Source organism: Oncorhynchus clarkii, chromosome 4 (genome assembly GCF_045791955.1).
Source record: "Oncorhynchus clarkii lewisi isolate Uvic-CL-2024 chromosome 4, UVic_Ocla_1.0, whole genome shotgun sequence".
Taxonomy (NCBI): domain Eukaryota; kingdom Metazoa; phylum Chordata; class Actinopteri; order Salmoniformes; family Salmonidae; genus Oncorhynchus; species Oncorhynchus clarkii.
Genome location: NC_092150.1, coordinates 4,636,372 through 4,649,365, shown reverse-complemented (window position 1 = coordinate 4,649,365; position 12,994 = coordinate 4,636,372). Strand labels below are relative to the sequence as shown.

General features: G+C 44.3%; 1 protein-coding gene across 4 annotated transcripts in view; it reads right to left on the bottom strand.

Annotated features, from left to right (window-relative positions):
- LOC139406303 (EPS8 signaling adaptor L2) overlaps nucleotides 1-12,994 on the bottom strand; it is a 124,739-nt gene that overhangs the window by 63,998 nt on the left and 47,747 nt on the right. For 2 of the 4 annotated variants that reach the window (XM_071148775.1, XM_071148774.1), the window contains one exon: nucleotides 4,892-4,956. In XM_071148775.1, the coding sequence (XP_071004876.1) occupies nucleotides 4,892-4,956 (65 nt within the window). Of the gene's footprint in view, nucleotides 1-4,744; nucleotides 4,796-4,891; nucleotides 4,957-5,119; nucleotides 5,215-12,994 lie in introns of those variants that run through there. The other 2 variants (XM_071148777.1, XM_071148778.1) reach the window with 2 other exon arrangements.

Here is a 12,994-nt window from a genome sequence, read left to right as displayed (position 1 = left end):
TGTTCCCCTGGCTATCTGTAAATGATGTCTGAGTGTTGGAGTGGGCCCCTGGCTATCTGTAAATGATGTCTGAGTGTTGGAGTGGGCCCATGGCTATCTGTAAATTATGTCTGAGTGTTGGAGTGGGCCCCTGGCTATATGTAAATGATGTCTGAGTGTTGGAGTGTGCCCATGGCTATCTGTAAATGATGTCGGAGTGTTGGAGTGTTCCCCTGGCTATCTGTAAATGATGTCTGAGTGTTGGTGTGTGCCCATGGCTATCTGTAAATTATGTCTGAGTGTTGGAGTGTGCCCCTGGCTATCTGTAAATTATTTCTGAGTGTTGGAGTGTTCCCCTGGCTATCTGTAAATGATGTCTGAGTGTTGGAGTGTTGGAGTGTTCCCCTGGCTATCTGTAAATGATGTCGGAGTGTTGGAGTGTTCCCCTGGCTATCTGTAAATGATGTCTGAGTGTTGGAGTGTGCCCCTGGCTATCTGTAAATTATTTCTGAGTGTTGGAGTGTTTCCCTGGCTATCTGTAAATGATGTCTGAGTGTTGGAGTGTTGGAGTGTTCCCTTGGCTATCTGTAAATGATGTCTGAGTGTTGGAGTGGGCCCCTGGCTATCTGTAAATTATGTCTGAGTGTTGGAGTGTGCTCATGGCTATCTGTAATGATGTCTGAGTGTTGGAGTGTGCCCATGACTATCTGTAAATGATGTCTGAGTGTTGGTGTGTGCCCATGGCTATCTGTAAACGATGTCTGAGTGTTGGAGTGTGCCCATGGCTGTCTATAAATGATGTCTGAGTGTTAGAGTGTTCCCCGGGCTATATGTAAATGATATCTGAGTGTTGGAGTGTTCCCCTGGCTATCTGTAAATGATGTCTGAGTGTTGGAGTGTTCCCATGGCTATCTGTAAATGATGTCTGAGTGTTGGAGTGTTCCCCTGGCTATCTGTAATGATGTCTGAGTGTTGGAGTGTTCCCCTGGCTCTCTGTAAATGATGTCTGAGTGTTGGAGTGGGCCCCTGGCTATCTGTAAATTATGTCTGAGTGTTGGAGTGTGCTCATGGCTATCTGTAATGATGTCTGAGTGTTGGAGTGTGCCCATGACTATCTGTAAATGATGTCTGAGTGTTGGTGTGTGCCCATGGCTATCTGTAAACGATGTCTGAGTGTTGGAGTGTGCCCATGGCTGTCTATAAATGATGTCTGAGTGTTAGAGTGTTCCCCTGGCTATCTGTAAATGATATCTGAGTGTTGGAGTGTTCCCCTGGCTATCTGTAAATGATGTCTAAGTGTTGGAGTGGGCCCCTGGCTATCTGTAAATGATGTCTGAGTGTTGGAGTGGGCCCCTGGCTATCTGTAAATGATGTCTAAGTGTTGGAGTGGGCCCCTGGCTATCTGTAAATGATGTCTGAGTGTTGGAGTGGGCCCCTGGCTATCTGTAAATGATGTCTGAGTGTTGGAGTGTGCCCCTGGCTATCTGTAAATGATGTCTGAGTGTTGGAGTGGGCCCCTGGCTATCTGTAAATGATGTCTGAGTGTTGGAGTGTTCCCCTGGCTATCTGTAAATGATGTCTGAGTGTTGGAGTGGGCCCCTGGCTATCTGTAAATGATGTCTGAGTGTTGGAGTGGGCCCATGGCTATCTGTAAATTATGTCTGAGTGTTGGAGTGGGCCCCTGGCTATATGTAAATGATGTCTGAGTGTTGGAGTGTGCCCATGGCTATCTGTAAATGATGTCGGAGTGTTGGAGTGTTCCCCTGGCTATCTGTAAATGATGTCTGAGTGTTGGTGTGTGCCCATGGCTATCTGTAAATTATGTCTGAGTGTTGGAGTGTGCCCCTGGCTATCTGTAAATTATTTCTGAGTGTTGGAGTGTTCCCCTGGCTATCTGTAAATGATGTCTGAGTGTTGGAGTGTTGGAGTGTTCCCCTGGCTATCTGTAAATGATGTCGGAGTGTTGGAGTGTTCCCCTGGCTATCTGTAAATGATGTCTGAGTGTTGGAGTGTGCCCCTGGCTATCTGTAAATTATTTCTGAGTGTTGGAGTGTTTCCCTGGCTATCTGTAAATGATGTCTGAGTGTTGGAGTGTTGGAGTGTTCCCTTGGCTATCTGTAAATGATGTCTGAGTGTTGGAGTGGGCCCCTGGCTATCTGTAAATTATGTCTGAGTGTTGGAGTGTGCTCATGGCTATCTGTAATGATGTCTGAGTGTTGGAGTGTGCCCATGACTATCTGTAAATGATGTCTGAGTGTTGGTGTGTGCCCATGGCTATCTGTAAACGATGTCTGAGTGTTGGAGTGTGCCCATGGCTGTCTATAAATGATGTCTGAGTGTTAGAGTGTTCCCCGGGCTATATGTAAATGATATCTGAGTGTTGGAGTGTTCCCCTGGCTATCTGTAAATGATGTCTGAGTGTTGGAGTGTTCCCATGGCTATCTGTAAATGATGTCTGAGTGTTGGAGTGTTCCCCTGGCTATCTGTAATGATGTCTGAGTGTTGGAGTGTTCCCCTGGCTCTCTGTAAATGATGTCTGAGTGTTGGAGTGGGCCCCTGGCTATCTGTAAATTATGTCTGAGTGTTGGAGTGTGCTCATGGCTATCTGTAATGATGTCTGAGTGTTGGAGTGTGCCCATGACTATCTGTAAATGATGTCTGAGTGTTGGTGTGTGCCCATGGCTATCTGTAAACGATGTCTGAGTGTTGGAGTGTGCCCATGGCTGTCTATAAATGATGTCTGAGTGTTAGAGTGTTCCCCTGGCTATCTGTAAATGATATCTGAGTGTTGGAGTGTTCCCCTGGCTATCTGTAAATGATGTCTGAGTGTTGGAGTGTTCCCATGGCTATCTGTAAATGATGTCTGAGTGTTGGAGTGTTCCCCTGGCTATCTGTAATGATGTCTGAGTGTTGGAGTGTTCCCCTGGCTATCTGTAAATGATGTCTGAGTGTTGGAGTGTGTCCATGGCTATCTGTAAATGATGTATGAGTGTTGGAGTGTTCCCCTGGCTATCTGTAAATGATGTCTGAGTGTTGGAGTGTTCCCCTGGCTATCTGTAATGATGTCTGAGTGTTGGAGTGTTCCCCTGGCTATCTGTAATGATGTCGGAGTGTTGGAGTGTTCCCCTGGCTATCTGTAAATGATGTCTGAGTGTTGGAGTGTTCCCCTGGCTATCTGTAAATGATGTCTGAGTGTTGGAGTGTTCCCCTGGCTATCTGTAAATGATGTCTGGGTGTGACTACGGTGGTCTGCTTGAAACATCTAGGTTTTACAGACTAGGTCAGGGAGAGGTTGAAAATGTCAGTGAAGACAAATGCCAGTTTACATATCTGTAAATGATGTCTGAGTGTTGGAGTGTTGGAGTGTTCCCCTGGCTATCTGTAAATGATGTCTGAGTGTTGGAGTGTGCCCATGGCTATCTGTAAATGATGTCTGAGTGTTGGAGTGGGCCCCTGGCTATCTGTAAATGATGTCTAAGTGTTGGAGTGGGCCCCTGGCTATCTGTAAATGATGTCTAAGTGTTGGAGTGGGCCCCTGGCTATCTGTAAATGATGTCTGAATGTTGGAGTGTGCCCCTGGCTATCTGTAAATGATGTCTGAGTGTTGGAGTGTTCCCCTGGCTATCTGTAAATGATGTCTGAGTGTTGGAGTGTGCCCATGGCTATCTGTAAATGATGTCTGAGTGTTGGAGTGTTCCCCTGGCTATCTGTAAATGATGTCTGAATGTTGGAGTGTGCCCCTGGCTATCTGTAAATTATGTCTGAGTGTTGGAGTGTTCCCCTGGCTATCTGTAAATGATGTCTGAGTGTTGGAGTGTTCCCCTGGCTATCTGTAAATGATGTCTCAGTGTTGGAGTGTTCCCATGGCTATCTGTAAATGATGTCTCAGTGTTGGAGTGTTCCCATGGCTATCTGTAAATGATGTCTGAGTGTTGGAGTGTTCCCCTGGCTATCTGTAAATGATGTCTGAGTGTTGGAGTGTTCCCCTGGCTATCCATAAATTTAAAAAAACAAGAAAATGGTGCCGTCTGGTTTGCTTAATTTAAGGAATTTGAAATTAATTATACATTTACTTTTCCAACTTAAGTATATATCAAACCAAATACTTTTAGACTTTTACTGAAGTCGTATTTTACTGGGGGACTTTCACTTTTATTTGAGTTATTTTCTATTAAGGTATCTATACTTTTACTCAAGTATGACAACTGGGTACTTTCCAGCACTGATCTCAGGGACTGTCAAGTACTTTAACCATAGCTCCAGCTATTCGTTTGAGAGTGGTTTCCTTAACCTCACCCTTCCACTTTAAAGCAAACCAAGTGGTCTAACGTGAGAATTAAGGACTGTCCCTTTAAATGCCCTCTCTGAATCACCCCACATGCTCTACTCACGTTAGATAAACGTTGCGGTCGGTGAGGTAACTGGACTGATTGCTTTATTACAACTCTGTGCCCTTAAATGGCATCAAATATTAACCCAACCGACCTTTGTGTTATGGGGAAGGGAGAGACAACACACTATAGTTCATTTCAGTGGATTTATAAACGCATTCAAGGGAAAGAAGGAAACTAGCGATACATAAATCAACCCGGAGTTCAGCTTCTAGGACAGAGTCCCCCCCCCATTACGAGTGCCCCCCCCCCCCCCCCCCCCCATTACGAGTGCCCCCCCCCATTGCGAGTGAAAGACCGACAGACGTCATTGTGATTCTCTACGGTCAAATAAACACGGAGACACAAAGTAGAAGAGAGGAACTAAGTTTTACCTCCACGTGGTACTGAGACGTCTCGTGCATGATGACATTGGAGTTGGAGCATTCAGCTTCTAGGACAGAGCCCCCCCCCCCACCCCCCATTACGAATGCCCCCTCCACCATTACGAGTGTAAGTAGAAGAAGTAGAAGAAGTTTTACCTCCACGTGGTACTGAGACGTCTCCTGCATGATGACATTGGAGTTGGAGTATTTCTTCCGTTGCTCTGTAAAGTAAAAAAAACTAAAACATTTTAGGTTTATGAATAGCAGGTCTGTTAAATACCAAACCAGACACACCCGCTGTCGTATCCACGGTTACACCGTATCCACAATAGAAAGGTTATATCCATAGCGACTGTGAGAAGCCTGCCCTGGTTATTCACTGACCTCGGGACCACATGTTCTGTTGCTCTGAGCCCAGGGCTACTTTACAGGTGTACTCGTAGAGAAGACAGAGATACGATATGGAGAGACACAGAGGAAAGGAAAGCAAACAGAGTAGTGAGAGAGAGAGAGAGAGAGAGGGGGGGATAGAGAGAGGGGGAGGGACAGAGAGGAAAGGAAAGCAAACAGAGTAGTGAGAGAGAGAGTGAGAGAGAAAGAGAGAGAGAGAGAGAGGAGGATAGAGATAGGGAGAGAGGAGGATAGAGAGAGAGGAGGATAGAGCGAGAGAGAGAGAGAGAGAGAGAGAGGAGGATAGAGAGAGAGAGAGAGGAGGATAGAGATAGAGAGAGGAGGATAGAGAGAGAGGGTAAATCTAGTGGAGCTGCCAGCAGTAAGGAGGTGAAAGGCCAGGTGTGTGCACACACACACACACACACCCTCTACTTTAACTGCATTGTAAAGGTGCAGGTCTTATTGTGCAACAGTAACAGTCAAATTACATCTGTCTGTCTGACTCCACATCCCAAATGTCTATTCCTGACAGTGCAATACTTTTGACCCCAAAACATTTTGACAAACAGCAGGGATCATCAACTAGAGCGGATGGTCACAGGGAGGAGGGTGGGGTGGGGGGAGAACATAATTACAAATAATTAGCAGATTGCAATTTGACCACCAAACAGATCATTTTCAAACCTTGTTAACGTTTGGTATCCGATCACACGTCTCTACTATGTGAAAACACGGGAACAACATTTTCTGAAATTAAAATCACTTGGAGCTGATCCCCTGATGTTTTTACACTCTTTTATGTCCAACAATGAAAAAACAATTTGCTCAGAAAACAACTTGCTCAGAAAACAACTTGCTCAGAAAACAACTTGCTCAGAAAACAACTTGCTCAGAAAACAACTTGCTCAGAAAACAATGGGAGATATAAATATCTAAATAAAGGCGTTTGCGGGCCTCCAGTTGAGGAGACCCTGATCTAAAGAACGTTACTAAACCAGCTGTGGTCAACTACACATTACTAATTATAATTCTACGGTGGAGATACAAAACACCAGCTAAGACTAACACCATGGTTTATCGTCCACAAGCGACAGACTATGGAGCACAGAGTAGGATTGGGGTTGAAGATCAGGCACTACAGACATTACAGGTGTGTGTGTGTGTGTGTGTGTGTGTGTGTGTGTGTGTGTGTGTGTGTGCGCTCGTGTGTGTGTGCGCTCGTGTGTGTGTGCGCTCGTGTGTGTGTGCTTGTGTGCACTTCTGTGTGTGTGCGCTCGTGTGTGTGTGTGTGTGTGTGTGTGTGTGTGTGTGTGCGCTCGTGTGTGTGTGTGCGCCTCTGTGTGTGTGTTAGTGTGTGTGTGCGCCTCTGTGTGTGTGTGTTAGTGTGTGTGTGTGTGTGCTCATGTGTGCTTCTGTGTGTGTATCAGTGTGTGTGTATCAGTGCGTGTGTGTGTGTGCGTGCGTGTGTGTGTGTGTGTGTGTGTGTGTGTGTGTGTGTGCGCTTGTGTGTGTGTGTGCGCCTCTGTGTGTGTGTTAGTGTGTGTGTGCGCCTCTGTGTGTGTGTTAGTGTGTGTGTGTGTGTGTGTGTGCTCATGTGTGTTTCTGTGTGTGTATCAGTGTGTGTGTATCAGTGCGTGTGTGTGTGTGCGTGTGTGTGTGCGTGTGTTCCCAGCAGCTCTGCTTTACTTCCTTGACCAATGCTGTGACAGTGAGCCAATCACTGCTTGTTGTCTTGTTATCCAGATAAATGTTGTTACCTTTGGATTGTTTTTATGGAATGACAGGTCGCCTAGCGACAGACCTAACAATCTCCAGAGAAAGAGATTCTTTCCTGTTTCCTAAATTAACATATACTATATTATAATACAGATCCTTTTCAAAAATGCATCGCAAAATGTAATTACCCAACACACTGTGTTGAACCAACGTGGAATAGACGATGAATTAACGTCTGTGCCCAATGGGCAGTCAGTTACGTTGCATAATTTACATAATATGTAGATAGTAATATCTGGGTTGAACCAACGTGGAATAGACGACGAATTAACGTCTGTGCCCAATGGGCAGTCAGTTACGTTGCATAATTTACATAATATGTAGATAGTAATATCTGGCCAGTGTTTAGCATGTGGCAACTTTGTCCTCTAGCAAGATATCATTTGCTGAGTTGTGTTTGATCCAGTAATGTTACATGTGTGAGTTGGTGACTTATCGAGATCAAAAAACGATTATTCTGGTGAGAGGTCTACAGGTTACAGCTGAACGCAGTCAGGTTTCAGCCCTTCCAGATCCACGGTCAACTCTCTGCTCTCTCTAGTCTACAGTCCCCCTCCCAGATCCACTGTCAACTCTCTGCTCTCTCTAGTCTACAGTCCCCCTCCCAGATCCACTGTCAACTCTCTGCTCTCTCTAGTCTACAGTCCCCCTCCCAGATCCACTGTCAACTCTCTGCTCTCTCTAGTCTACAGTCCCCCTCCCAGATCCACTGTCAACTCTCTGCTATCTCTAGTCTACAGTCCCCCTCCCAGATCCACGGTCAACTCTCTGCTCTCTAGAGTCTACAAGTGGAGCAATTACAGCTGAACGCAGTCAGGTTTCAGCCCTCCCAGATCCACTGTCAACTCTCTGCTCTCTCTAGTGTCTACGGTCCCCCTCCCAGATCCATGGTCAACTCTCTGCTCTCTCTAGTCTACGGTCCCCCTCCCAGATCCACGGTCAACTCTCTGCTCTCTCTAGTCTACGGTCCCCCTCCCAGATCCACGGTCAACTCTCTGCTCTCTCTAGTCTACGGTCCCCCTCCCAGATCCACGGTCAACTCTCTGCTCTCTCTAGTCTACGGTCCCCCTCCCAGATCCACGGTCAACTCTCTGCTCTCTCTAGTCTACGGTCCCCCTCCCAGATCCACGGTCAACTCTCTGCTCTCTCTAGTCTACGGTCCCCCTCCCAGATCCACGGTCAACTCTATGCTCTCTCTAGTCTACGGCCCCCCTCCCAGATCCACGTTCAACACTCTGCTCTCTCTAGTCTACGGTCCCCCTCCCAGATGCACGGTCAACTCTCTGCTCTCTCTAGTCTACGGTCCCCCTCCCAGATCCACGGTCAACTCTCTGCTCTCTCTAGTGTCTACGGTCCCCCTCCCAGATCCACGGTCAACTCTCTGCTCTCTCTAGTCTACAGTCCCCCTCCCAGATCCACGGTCAACTCTCTGCTCTCTCTAGTCTACAGTCCCCCTCCCAGATCCACGGTCAACTCTCTGCTCTCTCTAGTCTACAGTCCCCCTCCCAGATCCACTGTCAACTCTCTGCTCTCTCTAGTCTACAGTCCCCCTCCCAGATCCACGGTCAACTCTCTGCTCTCTCTAGTCTACAGTCCCCCTCCCAGATCCACTGTCAACTCTCTGCTCTCTCTAGTCTACAGTCCCCCTCCCAGATCCACGGTCAATTCTCTGCTCTCTCTAGTCTACGGTCCCCCTCCCAGAAGTTTCAACACATTCATATGAAGATGGTTGCTATCCCTTTCTAATCTCTACATAACATGTTGACAAACTCACTGTGGAATGTGATAACTTCAAATGTAGTATTTCTGTTTGAATAGTATTTTTTATACTCTATCTTTATGTTATCTGTCAATGAGTTTCAGGACCAACCCCACTGTAAATAGACTAGGCTAAGCTAGAACAAAGTCAGCTATTCTCAGATGCTATTTTCGGGAAATATAAGTAAATGAATGTGGCTAAAAATGAGCTGCTCTTTATTTAACTAGGCAAGTCAGTTAAGAACTAATTCTTATTTTCAATGAGGGGACCAGTGGGTTAACTGTCTTGTTCAGGGGAACAGTGGGTAAACTGCCTTGTTCAGGGGAACAGTGGGTAAACTGTCTTGTTCAGGGGAACAGTGGGTTAACTGCCTTGCTCAGTGGAACAGTGGGTTAACTGCCTTGTTCAGGGGAACAGTGGGTTAACTGCCTTGTTCAGGGGAACAGTGGGTAAACTGCCTTGTTCAGGGGAACAGTGGGTTAACTGTCTTGTTCAGGGGAACAGTGGGTTAACTGCCTTGTTCAGGGGAACAGTGGGTTAACTGCCTTGTTCAGAGGAACAGTGGGTTAACTGCCTGGTTCAGGGGAACAGTGGGTTAACTGCCTGGTTCAGGGGGAGAACGACAGATTTGTACCTTAACTGTCCACTGCATATCTGCTTGTTTATTACTGCGTTAACATATTTTGACGTGCGGGTGGCTGCTGGACACAAACAGTCATGTAACCTCAGACACTGTCAGCGGTCTCCAAGTTCTCTCTCTCTCTGTTTTATTCAAATGAAATCCTGGATCCTGGTTACAATGTTGAATTGACACTGACCTGCTGAGGGTGACAGCTTCTCATATCAGGTCAATATCGCCATCTACTGGACATTAAAGGTCAACGCCATCTACTGCACCATGACCTGGCATTTAAATAAAATCAATCAAATCAAATGGAAATCATTTGTAGATGCATCAAAGTAATGCATTTAAATTTGTATTGGATTAACGTGTCAACAAACATATATTTGATCATGAATAGCATCCGGTACAATGTCTGCATTTGATTTCACCAGCTGAGAAACGTGTCATTCAACTACAGGATCTCCAGGCTACCAGCAGAAAAACTACCAGTATTTTACTGCGGGACTTTCACTTCTACTCTAGTCATTTTCTATTAAGGTATCTGTACTTTTACTCTAGTCATTTTCTATTAAGGTATCTGTACTTTTACTCTAGTCATTTTCTATTAAGGTATCTGTACTTTTACTCTAGTCATTTTCTATTAAGGTATCTGTACTTTTACTCTAGTCATTTTCTATTAAGGTATCTGTACTTTTACTCAAGTCATTTTCTATTAAGGTATCTGTACTTTTACTCTAGTCATTTTCTATTAAGGTATCTGTACTTTTACTCAAGTTTGACAATTGGGTACTTTTTCCACCACTGACTCGAAGTCGTAAGATGTCCAGCTAGTGATTTGTTATGCTAACAAGCTAGCGAGAGGTTGCATAGGGAAATATCTGGACACTGTCCTGTTACCTCCATTTCCTCTCCTTCCTGCTCTGTTCCTCTCTTCCTGCTCCTCTATCTATCTATCTAACAGGTGAAACACAGTACAGCCAGGTGTCTCAGTCCTGAGAGAGAGAGAGAGAGAGAGAGAGAGAGAGAGAGAGAGAGAGAGAGAGAGAGCAAGGGAGCGAGAGTTTCCGATCTCTGTATTTTACGGGAAGGTGTGCATATCTACACTCAATCCCAGACCAATGTGTACGTACAACTTCTAGTGGTTGATCAACTGTATTGCAAGCAAATATTATTATTATTTTGGGAGGTGTTTGATTCACAGGAATTATAATAATACCGGTAATAAAATCAGTAAAAATATAAAACTGAAGCATTTGCCGTCGGTAAGGAGACAACACAGCAGCACGTCTCTTAATATGTTTATTTTACATTTATTATATAGGACATGTCTCTCCTGTTATATAGGACATGTCTCTCCTTTTATATAGGACATGTCTCTCCTGTTATATAGGACATGTCTCTCCTGTTATATAGGACATGTCTCTCCTGTTATATAGGACATGTCTCTCCTGTTATATAGGACATGTCTCTCCTGTTATATAGGACATGTCTCTCCTTTTATATAGGACATGTCTCTCCTGTTATATAGGACATGTCTCTCCTGTTATATAGGACATGTCTCTCCTTTTATATAGGACATGTCTCTCCTGTTATATAGGACATGTCTCTCCTGTTATATAGGCCTGAATCATAATCATGTAGCAGGACATGTCTCTCCTTTTATATAGGACATGTCTCTCCTGTTATATAGGCCTGAATCATAATCATGTAGCAGGACACGTCACTCCTTTTATATAGGACATGTCTCTCCTGTTATATAGGCCTGAATCATAATCATGTAGCAGGACATGTCTCTCCTGATATATATAGGCCTGAATCATAATCATGTAGCAGGACATGTCTCTCCTGTTATATAGGACATGTCTCTCCTGTTATATAGGCCTGAATCATAATCATGTAGCAGGACATGTCTCTCCTGTTATATAGGCCTGAATCATAATCATGTAGCAGGACACGTCACTCATTTTATATAGGACATGTCTCTCCTGTTATATAGGCCTGAATCATAATCATGTAGCATGACATGTCTCTCCTTTTATATAGGCCTGAATCATAATCATGTAGCAGGACATGTCTCTCCTTTTATATAGGACACGTCTCTCCTGTTATATAGGACATGTCTCTCCTTTTATATAGGCCTGAATCATAATCATGTAGCAGGACATGTCTCTCCTGTTATATAGGCCTGAATCATAATCATGTAGCAGGACATGTCTCTCCTTTTATATAGGACACGTCTCTCCTGTTATATAGGACATGTCTCTCCTGTTATATAGGACATGTCTCTCCTGTTATATAGGACATGTCTCTCCTGTTATATAGGACATGTCTCTCCTTTTATATAGGACATGTCTCTCCTGTTATATAGGACATGTCTCTCCTGTTATATAGGACATGTCTCTCCTTTTATATAGGACATGTCTCTCCTGTTATATAGGACATGTCTCTCCTGTTATATAGGCCTGAATCATAATCATGTAGCAGGACATGTCTCTCCTTTTATATAGGACATGTCTCTCCTGTTATATAGGCCTGAATCATAATCATGTAGCAGGACACGTCACTCCTTTTATATAGGACATGTCTCTCCTGTTATATAGGCCTGAATCATAATCATGTAGCAGGACATGTCTCTCCTGTTATATAGGCCTGAATCATAATCATGTAGCAGGACATGTCTCTCCTGTTATATAGGACATGTCTCTCCTGTTATATAGGCCTGAATCATAATCATGTAGCAGGACATGTCTCTCCTGTTATATAGGCCTGAATCATAATCATGTAGCAGGACACGTCACTCATTTTATATAGGACATGTCTCTCCTGTTATATAGGCCTGAATCATAATCATGTAGCATGACATGTCTCTCCTTTTATATAGGCCTGAATCATAATCATGTAGCAGGACATGTCTCTCCTTTTATATAGGACACGTCTCTCCTGTTATATAGGACATGTCTCTCCTTTTATATAGGCCTGAATCATAATCATGTAGCAGGACATGTCTCTCCTGTTATATAGGCCTGAATCATAATCATGTAGCAGGACATGTCTCTCCTTTTATATAGGACACGTCTCTCCTGTTATATAGGACATGTCTCTCCTGTTATATAGGCCTGAATCATAATCATGTAGCAGGACATGTCTCTCCTGTTATATAGGCCTGAATCATAATCATGTAGCAGGACATGTCTCTCCTGTTATATAGGACATGTCTCTCCTGTTATATAGGCCTGCATCATAATCATGTAGCAGGACATGTCTCTCCTGTTATATAGGCCTGAATCATAATCATGTAGCAGGACATGTCTCTCCTTTTATATAGGACATGTCTCTCCTTTTATATAGGACATGTCTCTCCTTTTATATAGGCCTGAATCATAATCATGTAGCAGGACATGTCTCTCCTTTTATATAGGACATGTCTCTCCTTTTATATAGGACATGTCTCTCCTTTTATATAGGCCTGAATCCTAATCATGTAGCAGGACATGTCTCTCCTGTTATATAGGCCTGAATCATAATCATGTAGCAGGACATGTCTCTCCTTTTATATAGGCCATGTCTCTCCTGTTATATAGGACATGTCTCTCCTGTTATATAGGACATGTCTCTCCTTTTATATAGGACATGTCTCTCATTTTATATAGGACATGTCTCTCCTGTTATATAGGACATGTCTCTCCTTTTATATAGGCCCGAATCA